This window comes from Capra hircus, chromosome 1 (assembly GCF_001704415.2).
Source record: "Capra hircus breed San Clemente chromosome 1, ASM170441v1, whole genome shotgun sequence".
In the NCBI taxonomy this organism is placed as follows: domain Eukaryota; kingdom Metazoa; phylum Chordata; class Mammalia; order Artiodactyla; family Bovidae; genus Capra; species Capra hircus.
This window is the reverse complement of record NC_030808.1, coordinates 141,960,093-141,976,902: the sequence shown is the minus strand read 5'-3', so window position 1 is coordinate 141,976,902 and position 16,810 is coordinate 141,960,093. Positions and strand designations below refer to the sequence as shown.

At 48.9% G+C, this 16,810-nt stretch overlaps 1 protein-coding gene and 1 non-coding gene across 2 annotated transcripts in view; both read right to left on the bottom strand.

Annotated features, from left to right (window-relative positions):
- Nucleotides 1-16,810, bottom strand: part of UMODL1 (uromodulin like 1) — an 81,763-nt gene that overhangs the window by 9,636 nt on the left and 55,317 nt on the right. Inside the window, exons 15-17 of the mRNA XM_018050635.1 lie at nt 14,762-14,975; nt 13,025-13,162; nt 10,539-10,858 (exon numbers count right to left, since the gene is read on the bottom strand). Coding sequence (XP_017906124.1) covers nt 10,539-10,858; nt 13,025-13,162; nt 14,762-14,975 — 672 coding nt within the window. The remainder of the gene's footprint in view (nt 1-10,538; nt 10,859-13,024; nt 13,163-14,761; nt 14,976-16,810) is intronic.
- Nucleotides 3,657-3,728, bottom strand: TRNAC-ACA. The gene has a single exon. It is a non-coding gene; the product is annotated as a tRNA-Cys (tRNA).

The following is a 16,810-nucleotide window of genomic DNA, read 5'->3' as shown; positions in this document are numbered from 1 at the left end:
ACTGGGGGATGTGAGGTGATAATGCAGTTTACGCCTGAGGACACGAGTCCCCAGGGAACATTGTGATGCCTGTTAGTATTAACGAGGTTAAGCCTGTTAACAGAAGTGCAGAGCAAATCGGTTTCATGCTAGGGAAATGACCCCAAGGTCAGCTGGCATTAAGGACTGGCTGCTCAGAATGTGAATGTTTAGCAGAAAAAAAAGAGGTTTAGCAGAAAAAAAAAGAGGTTTTTCAGACAGTTATGTACCAACTAATAAAAGGAGATGGGCTTGCTAACATCAAAGAGTGTTCTGAAATTTCTCCAGAATCAAAAGCAGAGATGAAAACCTTGAGATGGGCAGCTTCATCATTTGATTCAGTGGAGAGAGCATTGTAGGAGGAGATTAAGAATTTCTGTGAAAATTGCTGTCATTATGAAAAGTGAAGTCACTCAGTCGTGTCTGACTCTTTGCGACCCCATAGACTGTAGCCTACCAGGCTCCTCTGTCCATGAGATTTTCCAGGCAATAGTACTGGAGTGGATTGCCATTTCCTTCTCCAGGGGATCTTCCCGACCCAGGGCTCGAACCCAGGTCTCCCACATTGTAGACAGACGCTTTACAGTCTGAGCCACTAGGAAAGTCCTGCCATTGTTATACTGAAGCCAAAGTCTTTTGTTTGACAAAATGCCTGAAGTTGTAATTATCTGTTTGAGTTGCTTTACTTGCTAGTGGCTTGGAGTTTGATTGTCACGGTAGTGGCTTCCCCAAGATCAATACCCCTTATTGACACCTTCAAAAGTATCACCAGATGGACAGAGCCCAGGACCAACCTAGAACAGCCTGGGTGACCTGTGCTTGTAATGCTTACTGTGCATCACGGCCAGCGGTGGGCCTTGTTCTGCTTCTGTTAAAGTCACCAACCTTAACAGTTTAGAACTAGACAAGGGGCATTTTGTGTGAAGAGGACACAAGAGGCATGGCTGAAAATTATGCCAATGAAGAAGTTGGAATTAGAGTTGGTGGAAATACACAGCCAAGTAAAGTAAATGTTATTGGATGGCTTGAAGGACGATAGAGTAAAGCAGAGTATGAGCCATATGACAAATGGCCTAATCCTGATAAGGCTGCCAGTAGAGTATGTGCTGAAAATAGAGATTCTGAGATTACCAATACTAATGTGACCTGTGCCTCTAACTGACGAGAAACCCAATGGACAATTAAGCCTTGACTTGAGTGGGTCTGAAAACAAAACTTCATCTGCAGGACAAAGCTTAGAGGATTAGGAAGGGAACTGTCTGCTCTCTGATGATCAGGAAGTTCCTGAACAGAAGGACATTTTGAATTATCTTTTCTTCTACAGGTACTGCATCTACTCCTTTCTTGCTGTTTTATAATAAATTATAGAATGAGTATGTTTTACTTGTGTGCATATTAAACAGACCTGGACAAACTGGCAAAGTTGTTCGTATCAAAGAGTCTTCAGCTCTTTACCATCACACTGAAAGCGGAAAGCACTTCCTCTAAGATCAGCAGCAAAACAAGAATGCTCACTGTCACCACTTTTATTCAACAGAGTATTGCAGTCCTAGTCGCAGCAATCAGACAAGGAAAAAATAGAAGGAATGCAAATTAGAAAGAAAGAAGTAAAACTGTCACTCTTTGCAGATGACATGATGCTAAACATAGAAAATCCTAAAGTGAAAGTCACTCATGCCTGACTCTTTGTGACCCCGTGGACTATGCAGTCCATGGAATTCTCCAGGCCAGAATACTGGAGTGGGTAGGCTTTCCCTTCTCCAGGGGATCTTCCCAACCCAGGGATCAAACCCAGGTCTCCCACATTGCAAGCGGATTCTTTACCAGCTGAGCCACAGAGGAAGTTCAAGAATACTGGAGTGGGTAGAATAGCCCTTCTCCAGGAGATCTTCCCAATCCAGGAATTGAACCAGCATTTTCTGTATTGCAGATGGATTCTTTACCAACTGATCTATCAGTGAAGCCCCAAAATCCTAAAGACATCACCAAAAAAAACCTCATCAATGAAATCAGTAAAGTTGCAGAAACATAATTAGTATATAGAAATCTGCTGCATTTCTGTACACTAACAGGAGCTATCAAACTAACTAATAAGCTATCAGAAAGAGAAAACAATCTCATTTACAATTACATCAAAAAATAAAATTAAAAACCTAGGAATAAATTTAAATACGGAGGTAAACGACTTGTACTCAGAAAACTGTAAGACACTGATGAAAGCAACTGGAGCCAACAGAGACAGATGGACAGATACGCTGTGGGCATGGACTGGAAGAATTAATATTGCTAACATGACATTCTACCAGGGCAATCTACAGACTCAAGGCAATCCTTATCAAAATAACCAATGGCATCTTTCACAGATCTAGAACAAAAAAATCTAAAATTTGTATGGAAACATAAAGACCCCAAGCAACCAAAACAATCCTTAGAAGGAAGAAGCAAAAAAAAAACTGGAAGTATCACACTTCCTGACTTTAGACTCTACTACAAAGCTACAGTAATTAAAATAGCATGGTATTGGCACCTACACTGACACATAGATCTATGGAACAGAGTAGAGAGCCTAGGAGTTAACCTACACTTTACTTGGGAAATTAATCTATGAGAATATACGATGAGGATAAGTCAACCTTTCCAAAAAATGGTTTTGGGAAAACTAGACAGCTACATGCCAAAGAATCAAACTGGTTTACTCTCATGCCATGCAAAAAAAAAAAAAAAGTTCAAAATGGATACAGACTTAAATGTTAAATCTGAAACCATAAAACTTGTGGAAGAAAACATAGGCAATATGCTCTTTGAAATCAGTCTTATTAGTATTTTTTGATATGTCTTCTCAGGAAATGGAAACAAAAGCAACAGTAAACAAATGGGACTACATAAACTAAAAACTTACATAATGAACGAAAGTATCAACAAAACCAGGCAACCTACTGAATGGGAGAAGATATTTGCAAAGGACACATGGTGGCTCAGTTGGCAAAGAATCCACCCGTAATGCAGGAGACCCAAGTTCAAATCCTGGGTCAGGAAGATCCCCTGGAGAAGGAAATGGCAACTCATTCCAGTATTCTTGCCTGGAAAATCCCATGGACAGAGGAATCTGGTGGGCTGCAGTCTGTGGGATTGCAAGAATCAGACAAAACTTAGCAACTAACCCACCACATATCTGATAAAGGGTTAATATCTAAGACATAAAAAGAACTCACACAACTCAACATCAAAAAAAACAAACCCAATTTAAAAATGGGCGCAGGACCTGAATAACCCTAAAAGATGATGCTATTAAAATGTTACATTCAATAAGTCAGCAAATCTGGAAGACCCAGTAGTAGTGGCCACAGGACTGGAAAAGGTCAACCCTCAGCCCAATTCGCAAGAAGGGCAGTGCTAAAGAATGCGCTGAGCATTAGACAATTGCATTCATCTCCCATGCTAATAAGGTTGTGCCTAAGAACTTGCATGCTAGTCTTCAGCATTATGCGAATCAAGCACTTTGAGTGAGTGAGTGAAGTCGCTCAGTCGTGTCCGACTCTTTGTGATCCCATGGACTGTAGCCTACCAGGCTCCTCGGTCCATGGAATTCTCCAGGCAAGAATACTGAAGTGGGTTGCCATTTCCTTCTGCAGGGGATCTTCCCAAGTTAGGGATCGAACCCAGGTCTCCTGCTTTGTAGGCAGACGCTTTACCATCTGAGCTACCAGGGAAGTACTTCAAGATGTATAAATGAGTTTTAAAAAAAGCAGAGGAACCAGAGATTGAATTGCCAACTTTCGCTGGATCATAGAGAAAGCAAGGGAATTCCAGAAAAACATCTACCTCTGTTTCATCAACTACACTAAAGCCTTTGACTTTGTGTATCATAACAAACTGTGGAAAGCTCTTAAAGAGATGGAAATACCATACCATCTTAGCTGTCTTCTGATAAACCTGTATATGGGTCAAAAAGCAACAGTTAGAGCCTTGTATGGAACAACTGACTGGTTCAGGATTGAGAAAGGAGTACCACAGTGCTCTCTGTTGTCACCCTGTTTATTTAATTTATATGCTGAGCACATCATGAGAAATGCTGGGCTGGATGAGTTATAAGCTGGAATCAAGATAGGTGGGAGAAACATCAACAACCTCAGATATGCAGATGATACCACTTCAACGGCAGAAAGCAAAGAGGAACTAAAGAACCTCTTGATGAAAGTGAAGGAGGAGAGTGAAAAGGCTGGCCTAAAACTAAATATTAAAAAAAACTAAGATCATGGCCAGCAGCCCCATCACTTCATGGCAAATAGAAGGGGAAAAGGTGGAAGCAGTGACAGATTTCCTCTTCTTGGGCTCTGAAATCACTGCAGATGGTGACTGCAGCCATGAAATCAGAAGATGATTGCTTCCTAGCAGGAAAGCTATGACAAACCCAAATAATGTGTTGAAAAGCAGAGTCATTACTCTGCTGACAAAGGTCCATATGGTCAAGGATATAGTCTCCCCAGTGGTCACGTATTGTGAGAGTTAGACTGTAAAGAAGGCAAAGTGCCAATAAATTGATGCCTTCGAACTGTGGGGCTGGAAAATACTTCTATGAGTCCCCTGGACAGCAAGAGATCCAACCAGTCAACCTTAAAAGAAATCAATCCTCCAAACTCGTTAGAAAGGCTGATGCTGAAGCTGAAGCTTCAGTATTTTGATCACCTGATTCGAACAGCCAACTAATTGGAAAAGTCCCTGATGCTGGGAAAGATTGAGGGCAGAAGGAGAAGAGGGCATCAGAGGATGAGATGGCTGGATGGCATCACTGATGCAACGGACATGAACTTGGGCAAACTCTGGGAGATGGTGAGGGACAGGGAAGCAGAGGGACAGGGATCGCAAAGAGTCAGTCGTGACAGGATGACTGAACAACGATATACATAATGGAATAATTCTGAGCCATACAAAATGAATGGAATTTCGCCATTTGCAACAACATGCATGGACCCAGAGGGTATTATGCTAAAGGAAGTAAGTCAGACAGAAAAAGGCAAATATTATATGTTATCCCTTGTGTGTGGAATCTAAAATAAAAACAAATGAACAAACGTAACAAAATAGAAATAGTTACAGATACAGAGAACAAAGAGTGGTTGCCAGGAGGAAGGGAGGAGGATGAGAGAAAGAGGTGGAGAGTAAGAGATTCAAACTTCCAGCTACAAAATGAATGAGTCACGGTATGAAATGTACAGTGTGGGGCATATAGTCAATAGCTAGTTAATATCTTCGTATGGTGACATATCAGAACTAGACTTACACGGTGGTCATTTTGAAAAGCATAGAAATATTGAATTACTATGTTGCCACAGATACTAACACAGTGTTATAGATCAATTATACTTCAAAAAGAAACAAACGAACATAGAAAAAGAGATTAGATTTGTGGTTACCAGAGGCAGGAGTGAGAGAGGGGGAATTGGATGAGGGTGATTGAAAGGTACAAACTTGCAGTTATAAGATGAGTAAGTACTAGAGAGGTAAGGTATATCAAACCTCATATGTATCACAACATAATACATATAATTAGCCCTGCTGCACTAAGTTGTTAGAGAGTAAATCCTCAGAGCTCTTATCCCAAGGAAAAATAACTTTTTCTATTTTTTAAATTTTGTATCTATATGAGATGATGGACAGTCACTACACTTATTGTGATAAGTATTTCATGAGGTATGTAGGCCTGTGTGTGTGTGTGTGTGTGTGTGCGTGTGCGTGCTCAGTCATATCTGACTCTTTGCGACCCCATGGACTGTAGTCCATCTGGCTTCTCTGTCCGTGGGACTTCCCAGGCAAGAATACTGGAGTGGGTTGCCATTTCCTCCTCCATGGGAATCTTCCTGACCTAGGGATTAAACCGGGGTCTGCTGTGCTGCAGGTGGATTCCTTACCTTCTAAGCCACCAGGGTAGTCCCTAGTCATTTTGGTATATACCTTAAATTTCTACAGTGCTATGTGTCAGTTACCTCTCAATAAAACTGGAAGAAAACATTTTTTAAAGAATCTTTAGCTCTTGGATAGTATTGGTCTCTCTAGGTTATTATACAAACACTGAAATTAGAGTGAAAGTCGTCATAATTTTTAGGGTTCATTTTCCTTGGTAGAGACTCCAGATGCATTAGCATCTAGGAACAAAGTTACACAGGTTCTTAAGTGAACGATTCAAAATGAAAACATTTAAACATCTTTGAATTTACACCTATCTCCTATGATTGCTTTTTAAAATAAAGTGCTTGTGTTCATATCTCCAGGCTTCCCAAGTGGAGCTGTGGTAAAGAATCCTCCTGCCAATGCAGGAGACACAGTAGATGTGGGTTCAATCCCTGGGTCAGGAAGATCCCCTGGAAAAGGAAATGGCAACCCACTCCAGTATTCTAGCCTGGCCAATTCCATGGACAGAGGAGACTGGAGGGCTACAGCCCATAGGGTCACAAAGAGTCAGACACAGCTGATCTATGAAGCACGCACCCATGCTCATCTTTCCACGTTTCTGAATGATCTGCATGATGTTTATAAGTTCCGCGTTTTTTCAGTTCATTAACAGAATCTCATGGAGCACATCTGGTTTTACAAAGCCAGGAAGTCACATCTTGGATGGGCTTTATTAAAGACAACGAATCTGGAACACGTGCCCTCCCAGCGGTGGACGTCATGCGCCTTGACTCACTTTGAAAACTGCCTCAGAAAACCTGGGCAGTCTCCTTCCGTCATTGTACGAATTTTACACAAATTATGAAGACGATTCGGTACTCCAGGAAATCTTTGGGGCGTGGGCTCATTTCTCTCTTCCAAGGCTGTGCTGTGCTCGATCACTCAGTTGTGATCACTCTTTGAGACGCCATGGACTGTAGCCTGCCAGTCTCCTCTGTCCAGGGGATTTTCAAGGCAAGAACACTGGAGTGGGTTGCCATTTCCTCCTCCAGAGGATCTTCCTGACCCAGGGATCAAATCCACGTGTTCCGTCTCCTGCATTGGCAAGCGGCTTCTTTGAGAAGCCGCTTGAGACACCAGGGAAGCCCTATCTCTTCCTAGCCAGATCTAAATCATCTGTATAGAGTGAATCAAACTCAGAACTGAGACTCTAAATTTCACTTTTATTAAAAACTAGGAAGTCAATAAAATTTAACCAAAAATAAAAGGAGGCAGAACCCACTAACAGCATATACTCTGCTGTATTTGTATAAGGAAGCCTTGGGGAGAATCTTAGTTTTTGACAAATTTCAAAACACTTAAGAGCTCCTGTGGCTTCCAGGGCTTGGATATGACTCATAAGACATGCATTTCCTTTTGTTCTGAATGGGCTCCGAGTCTTACTGAATTTAATTGCTCAACCAGGTGTTTGTCCAGCTCAGAAAACAAGCAAGCAGGAGAGCTGACAACTGCAGCCTTCTCCTTGTCTCTGGGCCCCCTGTCTGCCCTCCAGTTGTGTGGGCGGCGACAACTCCCCCGCAGGGCAGCCCGGGGCTCGTCCTACCTGAGCACCACAGGCAGGAGCATCTTATTTCTCGTATCTTTCCCTGGTTCTACAGGCCCCACACCAAAGTGGCCCCGAGAACCGTGGCAGCAGCTTCGCCTCCCCTCTCTGTGAACCCACCTGCATGTGAGAGTCTTAGGGATCTTTAAGAAAAAGAACCGGAACCCTGGTTGTTTTCCGGTTGTACTGGTTAGAGGGTCGGAGGGGAGCTGAGAAAGGCTGTGGTCACCAGAAGCATTCTAACTGGTCCTTCAACCCAGGGGCCCTGTCTGTGGGTCTGAGACCCCCCCAAGGCAGCCAGGCCCACAGGTCCCCGCTGACCTCCAGCTGCCTGGCCTGCCCTTGGCCCAGGGTCTGGCATCGAGGCGGGCTGGCACTCTGAGCTGTGTTTGCACCACGTCTCCAACCTCCCCTTCCCCAGCCCATCCTACTCAGGCCCTGGGTCATGTCCGGGCCTCCTGCTTAGCACAACACTGATTCTGACCCTTTCAGCCCGAGATGCCATCTCCCTGTACCCTAGACTTGGGGTCATCAGCAAGCTCAGGCCAGCCTGTGCCCAGGCTCCCCCTCCCCATGAGGGAGCTCACCCAGGGCTCCAGCCAGAGCCTCTGAGGGTCCCACCCTGTGCCACTGAGACCCTCAGAGTGGCAGAGTCACAGAGGCTACAGGGTCCTCGGAGGCCAGGCAACCTCGACCTTGCCCTACCCCTTAAACCTTGGTGAGCTTCCAGGTCCCATTGATTACACATGGATAATAATACCCAGGGGCTTCCCTAGTGGCTCAGAGGGTAAAGCGTCTGCAATGCAGGAGACCTGGGTTCAATCCCTGGGTCAGAAAGATCCCCTGAAGAAGGAAATGGCAACCCACTCTAGTACTCTCGCCTGGAAAATTCCATGACGGAGGAGCCTATAGGCTACAGTCCATGGGGTCGCAAAGAGTCAGAAATGACTGAACGACTTCACTTTCTTTCTTTCTAATAATACCCAGCCTGGCGCTGATGAGGGAGCTAAATACCCAGCCAGCAGGTCCCAGCACCCTCCCTACCCCTGTTCTAGGAAATGAAGCCAAAGACCCTCAGGGCCCTCCCCACCCAGCAGCGCAGTTAACCCAGCAGTTTCCCTGATAAGGACTACCCTCCCCCAGGGCCATGGCCGACCCCCTGTGAGACCCTCCCCAGCCTACCTCCAAAAGGGGATCCTTCCCCTTGGTACGGTGCTCCCGCCCAGAGCCCAGCCTTTCCCACTGGCAAGAGCCACTTAGATACCATCTATCATGTAAATTCCTGGCCTCCCTCATCAGCCACCAGCACTTGTCCTCGGCCACAGGCATGGTCCCCTCCATACATCCCTTGGGACCATTTCAGCCTCCTTGTACAGGCTCCCTGCAGAGGCCTCTCCCCACCCTGGGGCACAAGCCAGGTCCTGGGCTGAGTGCTGGGCTGGCCCCACCCAGCTTTACTGGGTGATGGCCCCCACTCCATGCCAGGACCAAATGTTTCTCCAAGGACAACCTGCTCGGGGCTGCTTCTTCTCCCCGAGTCCTGGCGCTGGCTGAACCCAGAGAATGCATTGCTACTGCCTGGTGTGGCCCTGAAAGCAGAGCCCTTGTGCTCAGGGGCCAAATGTGGGGAGTGGGGGGAGGGGGGATGGGCGGAAGTAGGAGTGTAACCGTGGCTTAGAGACAGCCTTCAGAGACTCAGGACCTGGAGCCGTCAGCCCGCCATATGGGGATGCTGCAAACCAGAGATGCGGAAGGGGGCCTGGGAGCCTGGCCCAGAGCCACCCCAGCAGCCGGGGCCGGGGGGAGGCCAAGAGCCCCTCTCTTCACGTGAGATGTAACTGCCTTCTGGCCAGGACAAGCCCACTCCCCACACTGCACCGCAGAGGAAAGACCCTCAAATATGATTTTGGATGGCCCTCCAGCCAGGTAACCCCCACCAATGCACGCACACACAATTATTCATACATTCTTCACAAACATCCCCCCCAACACACATGAACACTGACACACTGTCATACACAAACACACATGCACACGCAGGCTCCCAGCTTTCCTGCCACTTCACACACAACTGCTGACACACGTGCACATGGACACGTTCTCATACACAAACACGCGTGCACACAGACACCTCCTCATACACATGCACACGTGAACACACATGCACACACAGGCTCCCAGCTTTCCTGCCACTTCACATACAACCGCTGACACACATGCGCATGGACACATTCTCATACACAAACACACGTGCACACAGACAGGTTCTCATACACAAACACACATGTACACAGACACCTTCTCATGCACATGTACACGTGAACACACATGCACACACAGGCTCCCAGCTTTCCTGCCACTTCACACACAATCGCTGACACAGGTGCACATGGACACGTTCTCATACACAAACACACATGCACACAGACACCTCCTCATACACATGTACACGTGAACACACATGCACACACAGGCTCCTGGCTTTCCTGCCACTTCACACACAACCACTGACACACATGCACATGGACACGTTCTCATACACAAACACACGTGCACACAGACAGGTTCTCATACACAAACAATGTGCACATAGCCACCTCCTCATACTCATGCACACGTGAACACACATGTACACGCAGGCTCCCGGCTTTCCTACCACTTCACACACAACCACTGACACACATGCACATGGACACATTATCATACACAAACACACGTGCACACAGACACCTCCTCATACACAAACACACGTGAGCATACATGTACACGCAGGCTCCCGGCTTTCCTGCCCCTTCTTCTCCTTCACTACCTATCCTTCTGGCCTGTGCATCCAAATCGCCGGGAGGATTTTATAAACGCTGACTTCGCACCTGTTGCCCGATGAGAACTCCACCCTGTTCTAACCCCTGGCTCTGTTCTGCACTCAGAGTCAGAGACTCCGGAGTGCAGCGTCTTCCCAGTCCCCCAGGCCAGACGCTGACCCTCCCCACCCCGAGATCAGATGCCCGGAGCCTTCTCCCCAGCTCACACTCTGCAGGGCGGTCCCGCACTCGCTCCACGCGGCTGCCAGGGTCACGTGTGTGCTGTTTCGGTCGCTGATGTTGCAGGACGGCTGCCCCAGGTAGAGCGAGGACTCGGGGATGCCCTCCTGCTGCAGAAAGTGCCTCTGGATGACAATAGCCACCTTCTCGATCTCACAGAGCACCCTGACTGCCCCAGTCAGGTTCAGCCGTGGGGAGAGGCCCTGGGCGGCAGGGCGAGCACCTTGCACAGAGGCAGCTTCAGCTGCCGTTGGGGTCGGGGGCTGTTCTGGGCCAGGGGCCTGGGTTGTGTTGCCAGGAGAGTCACCTGTAAGACAGGAGGAGACAGGAGCATAGAGTGGGTCTGTGTTTAGCGTCAGCCACGGGAGCCTGGCCAGCGGGGTGGTACAGGGAGGGAGGGTGGACAGAAGCACAGAGTGGGTCTGTGTTTAGGGTCAGCCACGGGAGCCTGGCCAGCGGGGTGGCACAGGGCGGGAGGGTGGACAGAAGCATAGAGTCGGTGGGTCTGTGTTTAGGGTCAGTCATGGGAACCTGGCCAGCCGGGTGGGCAGAAGGTGGACAGCAGATGGGAAGCACTCGCAGCCTGCAGCCACGCATGATGAGGCTACACATGCCAGCACGGCTGCACACACACGCGTGTTGCATGTTCCCACCATCCCACGCAGCTGGGCATGCCCTGGCTCACTTTTGCTGCCATGGCCGGGGAACTGTAGGGCCCTCTGCCCTCCGAGGCTGATGTTGGGCATGTGATGAGCCCATGGACTTGGGACCAGCCATCACCTCCGGGGGCCCCTGAGTCTTCTCTGTGAAATGGGTTATGGAAGACCTTTATGGTGGTCCAGTGGTTAAGAATCTGTCTGCCAATGCAGGGGACACAGGTTCGATCCCTGGTGCAGGGAAGATCCTGCATGCCACAGAGCAACTAAGACCTTGTGCCTCAACTAGACAGTAGCCAGCCCCTGCTCGCTGTAACTATAGAAACCCACGCGCAGCACCAAAGACCCAGTGCAGCCAAAAATAAAGTAAATAAGTAAGTAAAACGGGTTAATGAAGTTTACTCTGGATCCTCAGATTCCTCACTCCTGCTCGGCTTCCCGCTCCCCTCGAAGCATGCTCAGTTTCAACCTCTGGGAGAGCACGAGGCTCTGTAAGAACATCCCCCATCGTCTGAGGGCAGACCCAGGACACGCTCAGCCCTCCCGGGGCCTCTGCCACAGCCCAGCTCCACCACCTGCCCCTCAACCCCTGCCATCCCATCTCGAGGCGCTCACCAGCTGCCCGGCCGCAGGCGGCAGCCCAAATCCCTGTTCCCAGTGCTCACAGCCTTCTCAGCTGGCTGCATCTGGCCTCGCTGAGCAGCCTGCTCCGGCTCTCCCACACACCTCCTGCAGGCACTGGCTGCAGCCAGCCCAGGTGGTGTGCCTGGATCCTGCCCACCCTCAACAGCTCTGTTCTCACTGCTGCACCCACCACCACACCCCGCCCCGCAGCAGATGACGACTGCTGCTGCTGCTGCTAAGTCGCTTCAGTCGTGTCCGACTCTGTGCGACCCCATAGACAGCAGCCCACCAGGCTCCCCCGTCCCTGGGATTCTCCAGGCAAGAACACTGGAGCGGGTTGCCATTTCCTTCTCCAATGCATGAAAGTGAAAAGTGAAAGTGAAGTCGCTCAGTGGTTTCCGACTCTTAGCAACCCCATGAACTGCAGCCTACCAGGCTCCTCCGTCCATGGGATTTTCCAGGCAAGAGTACTGGAGTGGGGTGCCATTGCCTTCTCCCAGACAACTGAGCCACCCTTTATGACTGGTGCTAAGACACCTCTCTTCCTGACCACACCCTGACCACACCCATGGGACTGAAGCAACTTAGTGTCCTCTGGGCCTCCTGCTTCTACCTCAGGTAGCCCACATCTCGCATCCTCTGAGGCATCGCGTTCACTCCTATAAACGTCTGTCTCCTCTATTTGCCCACAGATCCCTAGAGGGCAGGGGTCAACTCAGGGTTAACAGTGAACCCACAAAGGTCCCATTTAGTGGAAGAAGTGCTACATGGACAGTGGGGCTGAGCGGAAAGATTTCCGTGCGTCATTTGTCACACAGACTTGGGTTTTGAAAGATCATCTTTTAGCGTCTGAGAGGACACACCTGAGTGGTTGTGTGTGTTTTCTCATCACGGGCATCAGAAGAAGCACTTAGGAGATGAAGTGCCTCCAGAAGGCTGGAGGCGTGTGGAAGGATGGGGAGGTACCAGAACATATACACGTGCACACACAGGCACACCCATGCACAAGTACACACATATGTATCTACACATGCACATGTGTGGCACACACATGCACACGCACACTCCGGAAACTTGCCCAGGACTTACCAATATGTTGACCTTATTTAGAAAAGACGCACTTTGGGGATGAGTGTCCTTAAAAGAACAGACTATCTGATGGTATTCCAGACAAAGGATCCTGATAATATTACCTTCGCAGGGTCTTCCAGAAAATTCCACTAGGAGGTCAGGGGCGCCTCCCTCGCAGCTGCAGGTGAAGGAGCCCAGCGTGTTGTGGCAGGCAGAGCCCGGGGCACAGTCATCCTCCCGGCTTGCACACTCATCAAAATCTGCAGCATGCGGAAAGCAAGACGGGAAACCCTCGTGGGGACCTGAGAATCTCGGCTGTGCTGTGGTTCACAGCAGCTTGATGAGGAAGGTGCATCTTGGGGAGTAAAGTTAAAATTATCAAGTGACAGCAAAGATGACCAGTTCTGGAGGGCTCAAGAGCAGGGTGGCACCTTGAATTTCTACAGGGTTGGGGTGGGAGCAGGTGGCAGTCTGCTAAGATTGTTCTGGAAGGAGGATTCCTGGACCTGGCGATGCTGGGGTGGGGAGGGGCACAGCAGCATCCCGTCAGCTCCCTAGAGACCAGGAGACAAGGAGGACCCCACCCCCACCCTGGTCTCAGGCAGAGGGACCCCGCCACCCACCTGCTCTCATCTCAACACTCAGTTACTCATCTTACTAGCAATAATGCAGCTTTACTAAAGAAAATGGATAAAAACTCAAAGGGCTTGGCAAAGCCTTCCATCTTGGTGTTTCATCTTTCACATACCATCTATTTGGGTCTTTTGTACCTGGGTCTATTGCGTTGTTAGTATTTTATTACCAATGCAAGTGATCACTCTGTATTTGGGATATAACTCTTCACCAGATTGTTGAAACTATTTTTTGGTCTGTTGCTTGTTTTACAGTGGTGGTGACTATTTTGTTTGATATGAGAGCTTGAATTTTTTGTAGAGGTAGCTATTCCAGTCTTTTTCTGCATAGGCTTAACCCTTCTCATTCCAAAAATCAGAAAAATGTTCATCTACATGGTCTTTGATTTTACCCATATATGTAACTCTAAGCCTTTTATCATGTATTCTTGGGACTGTGCTAAGGGTATGTGCTAAGGATGGAATTGTGTGCCCTCAAAATCTATATGTTGAAGCCTTGACACCCAGTAGGACTGCAATTCGAGATGGGCCCTTCAGAAGATAATTAAGGTTAGCTGAGATCATAAGAGAGGGGCGCTGATCTGATTAGGACTGATGGCCTTATATAAGAGACACCAGAGCCCTCTCTCCACACACAGAGAGGAAAGGCCACTCAAGGACACAGCCGCAGGGTGGCCCCTACACGTCAGGAGAGGGCCCTCACCAAAATCAGCTGGCATCCAGTGTCTAGAATTGTGAGACAATAAATGTCGGTTGTTTAAGTCACTCCATCCATGGTTTTTTCTTTTTTTTAACGACAGCTTGGCTGATCAATACAATATGAGAAGAGACTCTAAACGGCCTTTACTCCCTGCTTTTGTCTTCGATTATTCTTCCTAGGATCTCCTTGGCAACTGTGCTGGGGAGGAAGTCTGGCTGCAGAGAGGGGCCTGTCTGCCCTCTGTCCAGCCCACTGAAGAGCAGCAGAGGAGGAAGGAGCGGGGCGCAGAAGGGAGGCAGTGTCCCCGGGCGCCCTGGCAGGTTCACCAGAAGATGTCTTCAGCCCTTACACCTTCTCAGAAACACCATAGTACCAATTAGAGAGACAAGGGTCCTATAGGTTTCCATTTTCATCCCATGCAGGGAAGCCCTTACAAGGAGGCCCATCTTTCAGAAATGAAGCCAGTGGGGGGATTTCACTGCCTCCTTTGGACAGTGAGTCTCCGTCGGGGCCTGGCCTTCACTTACCCCCTATGAAGGTGTCGCCCCTGACCACCTCCAGCAGAGAGGTGTTCTGAAAGGCGGCCAGGAACGCAGCAGACACCTCCCGGACATCCATGTCTGTGATGACCAGCAAGGTGAACTCCACCACGACGCTGCCGTTGGAGATGCGGGTCACTTCTATGCGCACCCCGCCTGTGTCCAGGTGCTGAAGCATGAAGGCTGGCAAGGAATTCCGCACCTTTAGAGAAACAGGGCCGGTGAGAAGAGCTGCCTGCTGTGAGGAGACAGGGTACTTGTTCTGAAGTGGTTCCTCTGGGGACTGTGGCCAGCAGCAGGGCTGGCCTTGGGAAAGGCGTCAAAGCCACGGGTCAGCTCTGGCCTGGTCCCCAGGCCCAGCACAAATACCAGTGGAGTCTGAGACGATGAGCCCTGTCCTCGCCACCGACCAGCAGATCAACACGGGGCTGAGTGCCAAAGCCCCACCCTATGGGGCTTGTAACCTGGTAGGGGGCTCACAAGGGCAGTTAGGATCTGCTGATCACTCTTGGCTCAGAGCCGTGGGGGTGGGGGATGGCTGAACGAGTGGTCAAAGGGAGGGACCCCACGTCCCCCGCTTGGTTTACTCCAGAACAGTCCTTGTGATTCTCACGCTGTAGGACATTCCCCTTTCTTTTTCGCTGCCTGCCTTTCCGAAGACTGCTTCCCTTGAGCATCTCAGCTATTGTTGCTGTTCAGTTGCTCAGTCGTGTCCGAATGTTCATGACCCCATGGACTGCAGCACACCAGGCTTCCCTGTCCTTCACTATCTTCTGGAGCTTACTCAAACTCATGTCCATTGAGTTCGTGATACCATCCAACCATCTCATCCTCTGTCGTCCCCTTCTCCTCCTGCTTTCAATCTTTCCCAGCATCAGGTTCTTTTCCAGTGAGGCAGCTCTTAGCATCAGGTGACCTAAGTATTGGACCTTCATCATCAGTCCTTCCAATGAAGATTCAGGACTGATTTCCTTTAGGATTGACTAATTGGATCTCCTTACTGTCGAAGGGACTCTCAAGAGCCCTGCCCTTATAAGCTTTGCTTATTATTCTATCAGTTTGGACAGAACTTTGTATGTAATAATAACCATATTATTCCATTCTAACCTATCATGGCCTAAATGCCTAGAAAACTACCCCCATCCTATGATGAGCTTCGAGTGGTCCATATAGTGTAAATCTGCCATGGAAAAGCCCACCTCCACGGTTTGCCCTCATAAGAATACCTCATCTGCATCTAAACTGCATGAGGTTCAGGCACAGGCTTGTGGATTCCCAGCCTTGGGACAGCCAGTGTGAGCATATCACCCACGAGAGACTGTGGATGCTCAGGAGACCCCAAAGCCACCTGCAGTCACGTGGCTGCCACCATTGTCGCTGGAAGAGCTGGTCTTCTCTCTGTCTCTCTTTCTTTCTCTCTGGGATTTCCAGAGACGGCTCTGTCAGAGCCTTGGGTTAAAGTCACTCTTGTCTGCATTACAAGCCAGTCTCAAAGCAAAGCTCCAAGCCCTTTGCTAGGAAGTGACAAAGGAGAAAGCAACACATTATCCCACGACATCCCAAAATGTGTCCTAATGTCCTATGTAGGTGTTAAGTTGCACAGTTATTTGCTATCCAGAAATTCCAGATAGCAAACTGTCCCCCCAAATAGGCAAAAATATGAAATGCTTTTAAAAAGAAAGGTTAATCAAGGAACTTGAGTGGTAATGAAGCTGTCTCGTGAGGCCACTAGAGCTGTGTGATCTGATCTCAGTGACTGTTGCTTAATGTGATATGTGTTGTCGTTAGGGGCCTCCCAGGTGGCTCAGTGGTAAAGAATCCGCCTGCCAATGCCGGAGACACAGGCTCAGTTCCTGGTTCAGCAAGATCCCCTGCAGGAGGGCATGCCAACCCACGCCAGTATGCTTGCCGGGAGAATCCCATGGGCGGAGGAGCCTGGTGGCTGGGCTACAGTCCATTTTCAGTCACTAAGTTGTCTCTGATTCTGCAACCCCATGGACTAGGGCACGCCAGGCTCCCCCGTCCTTCACTGTCTCC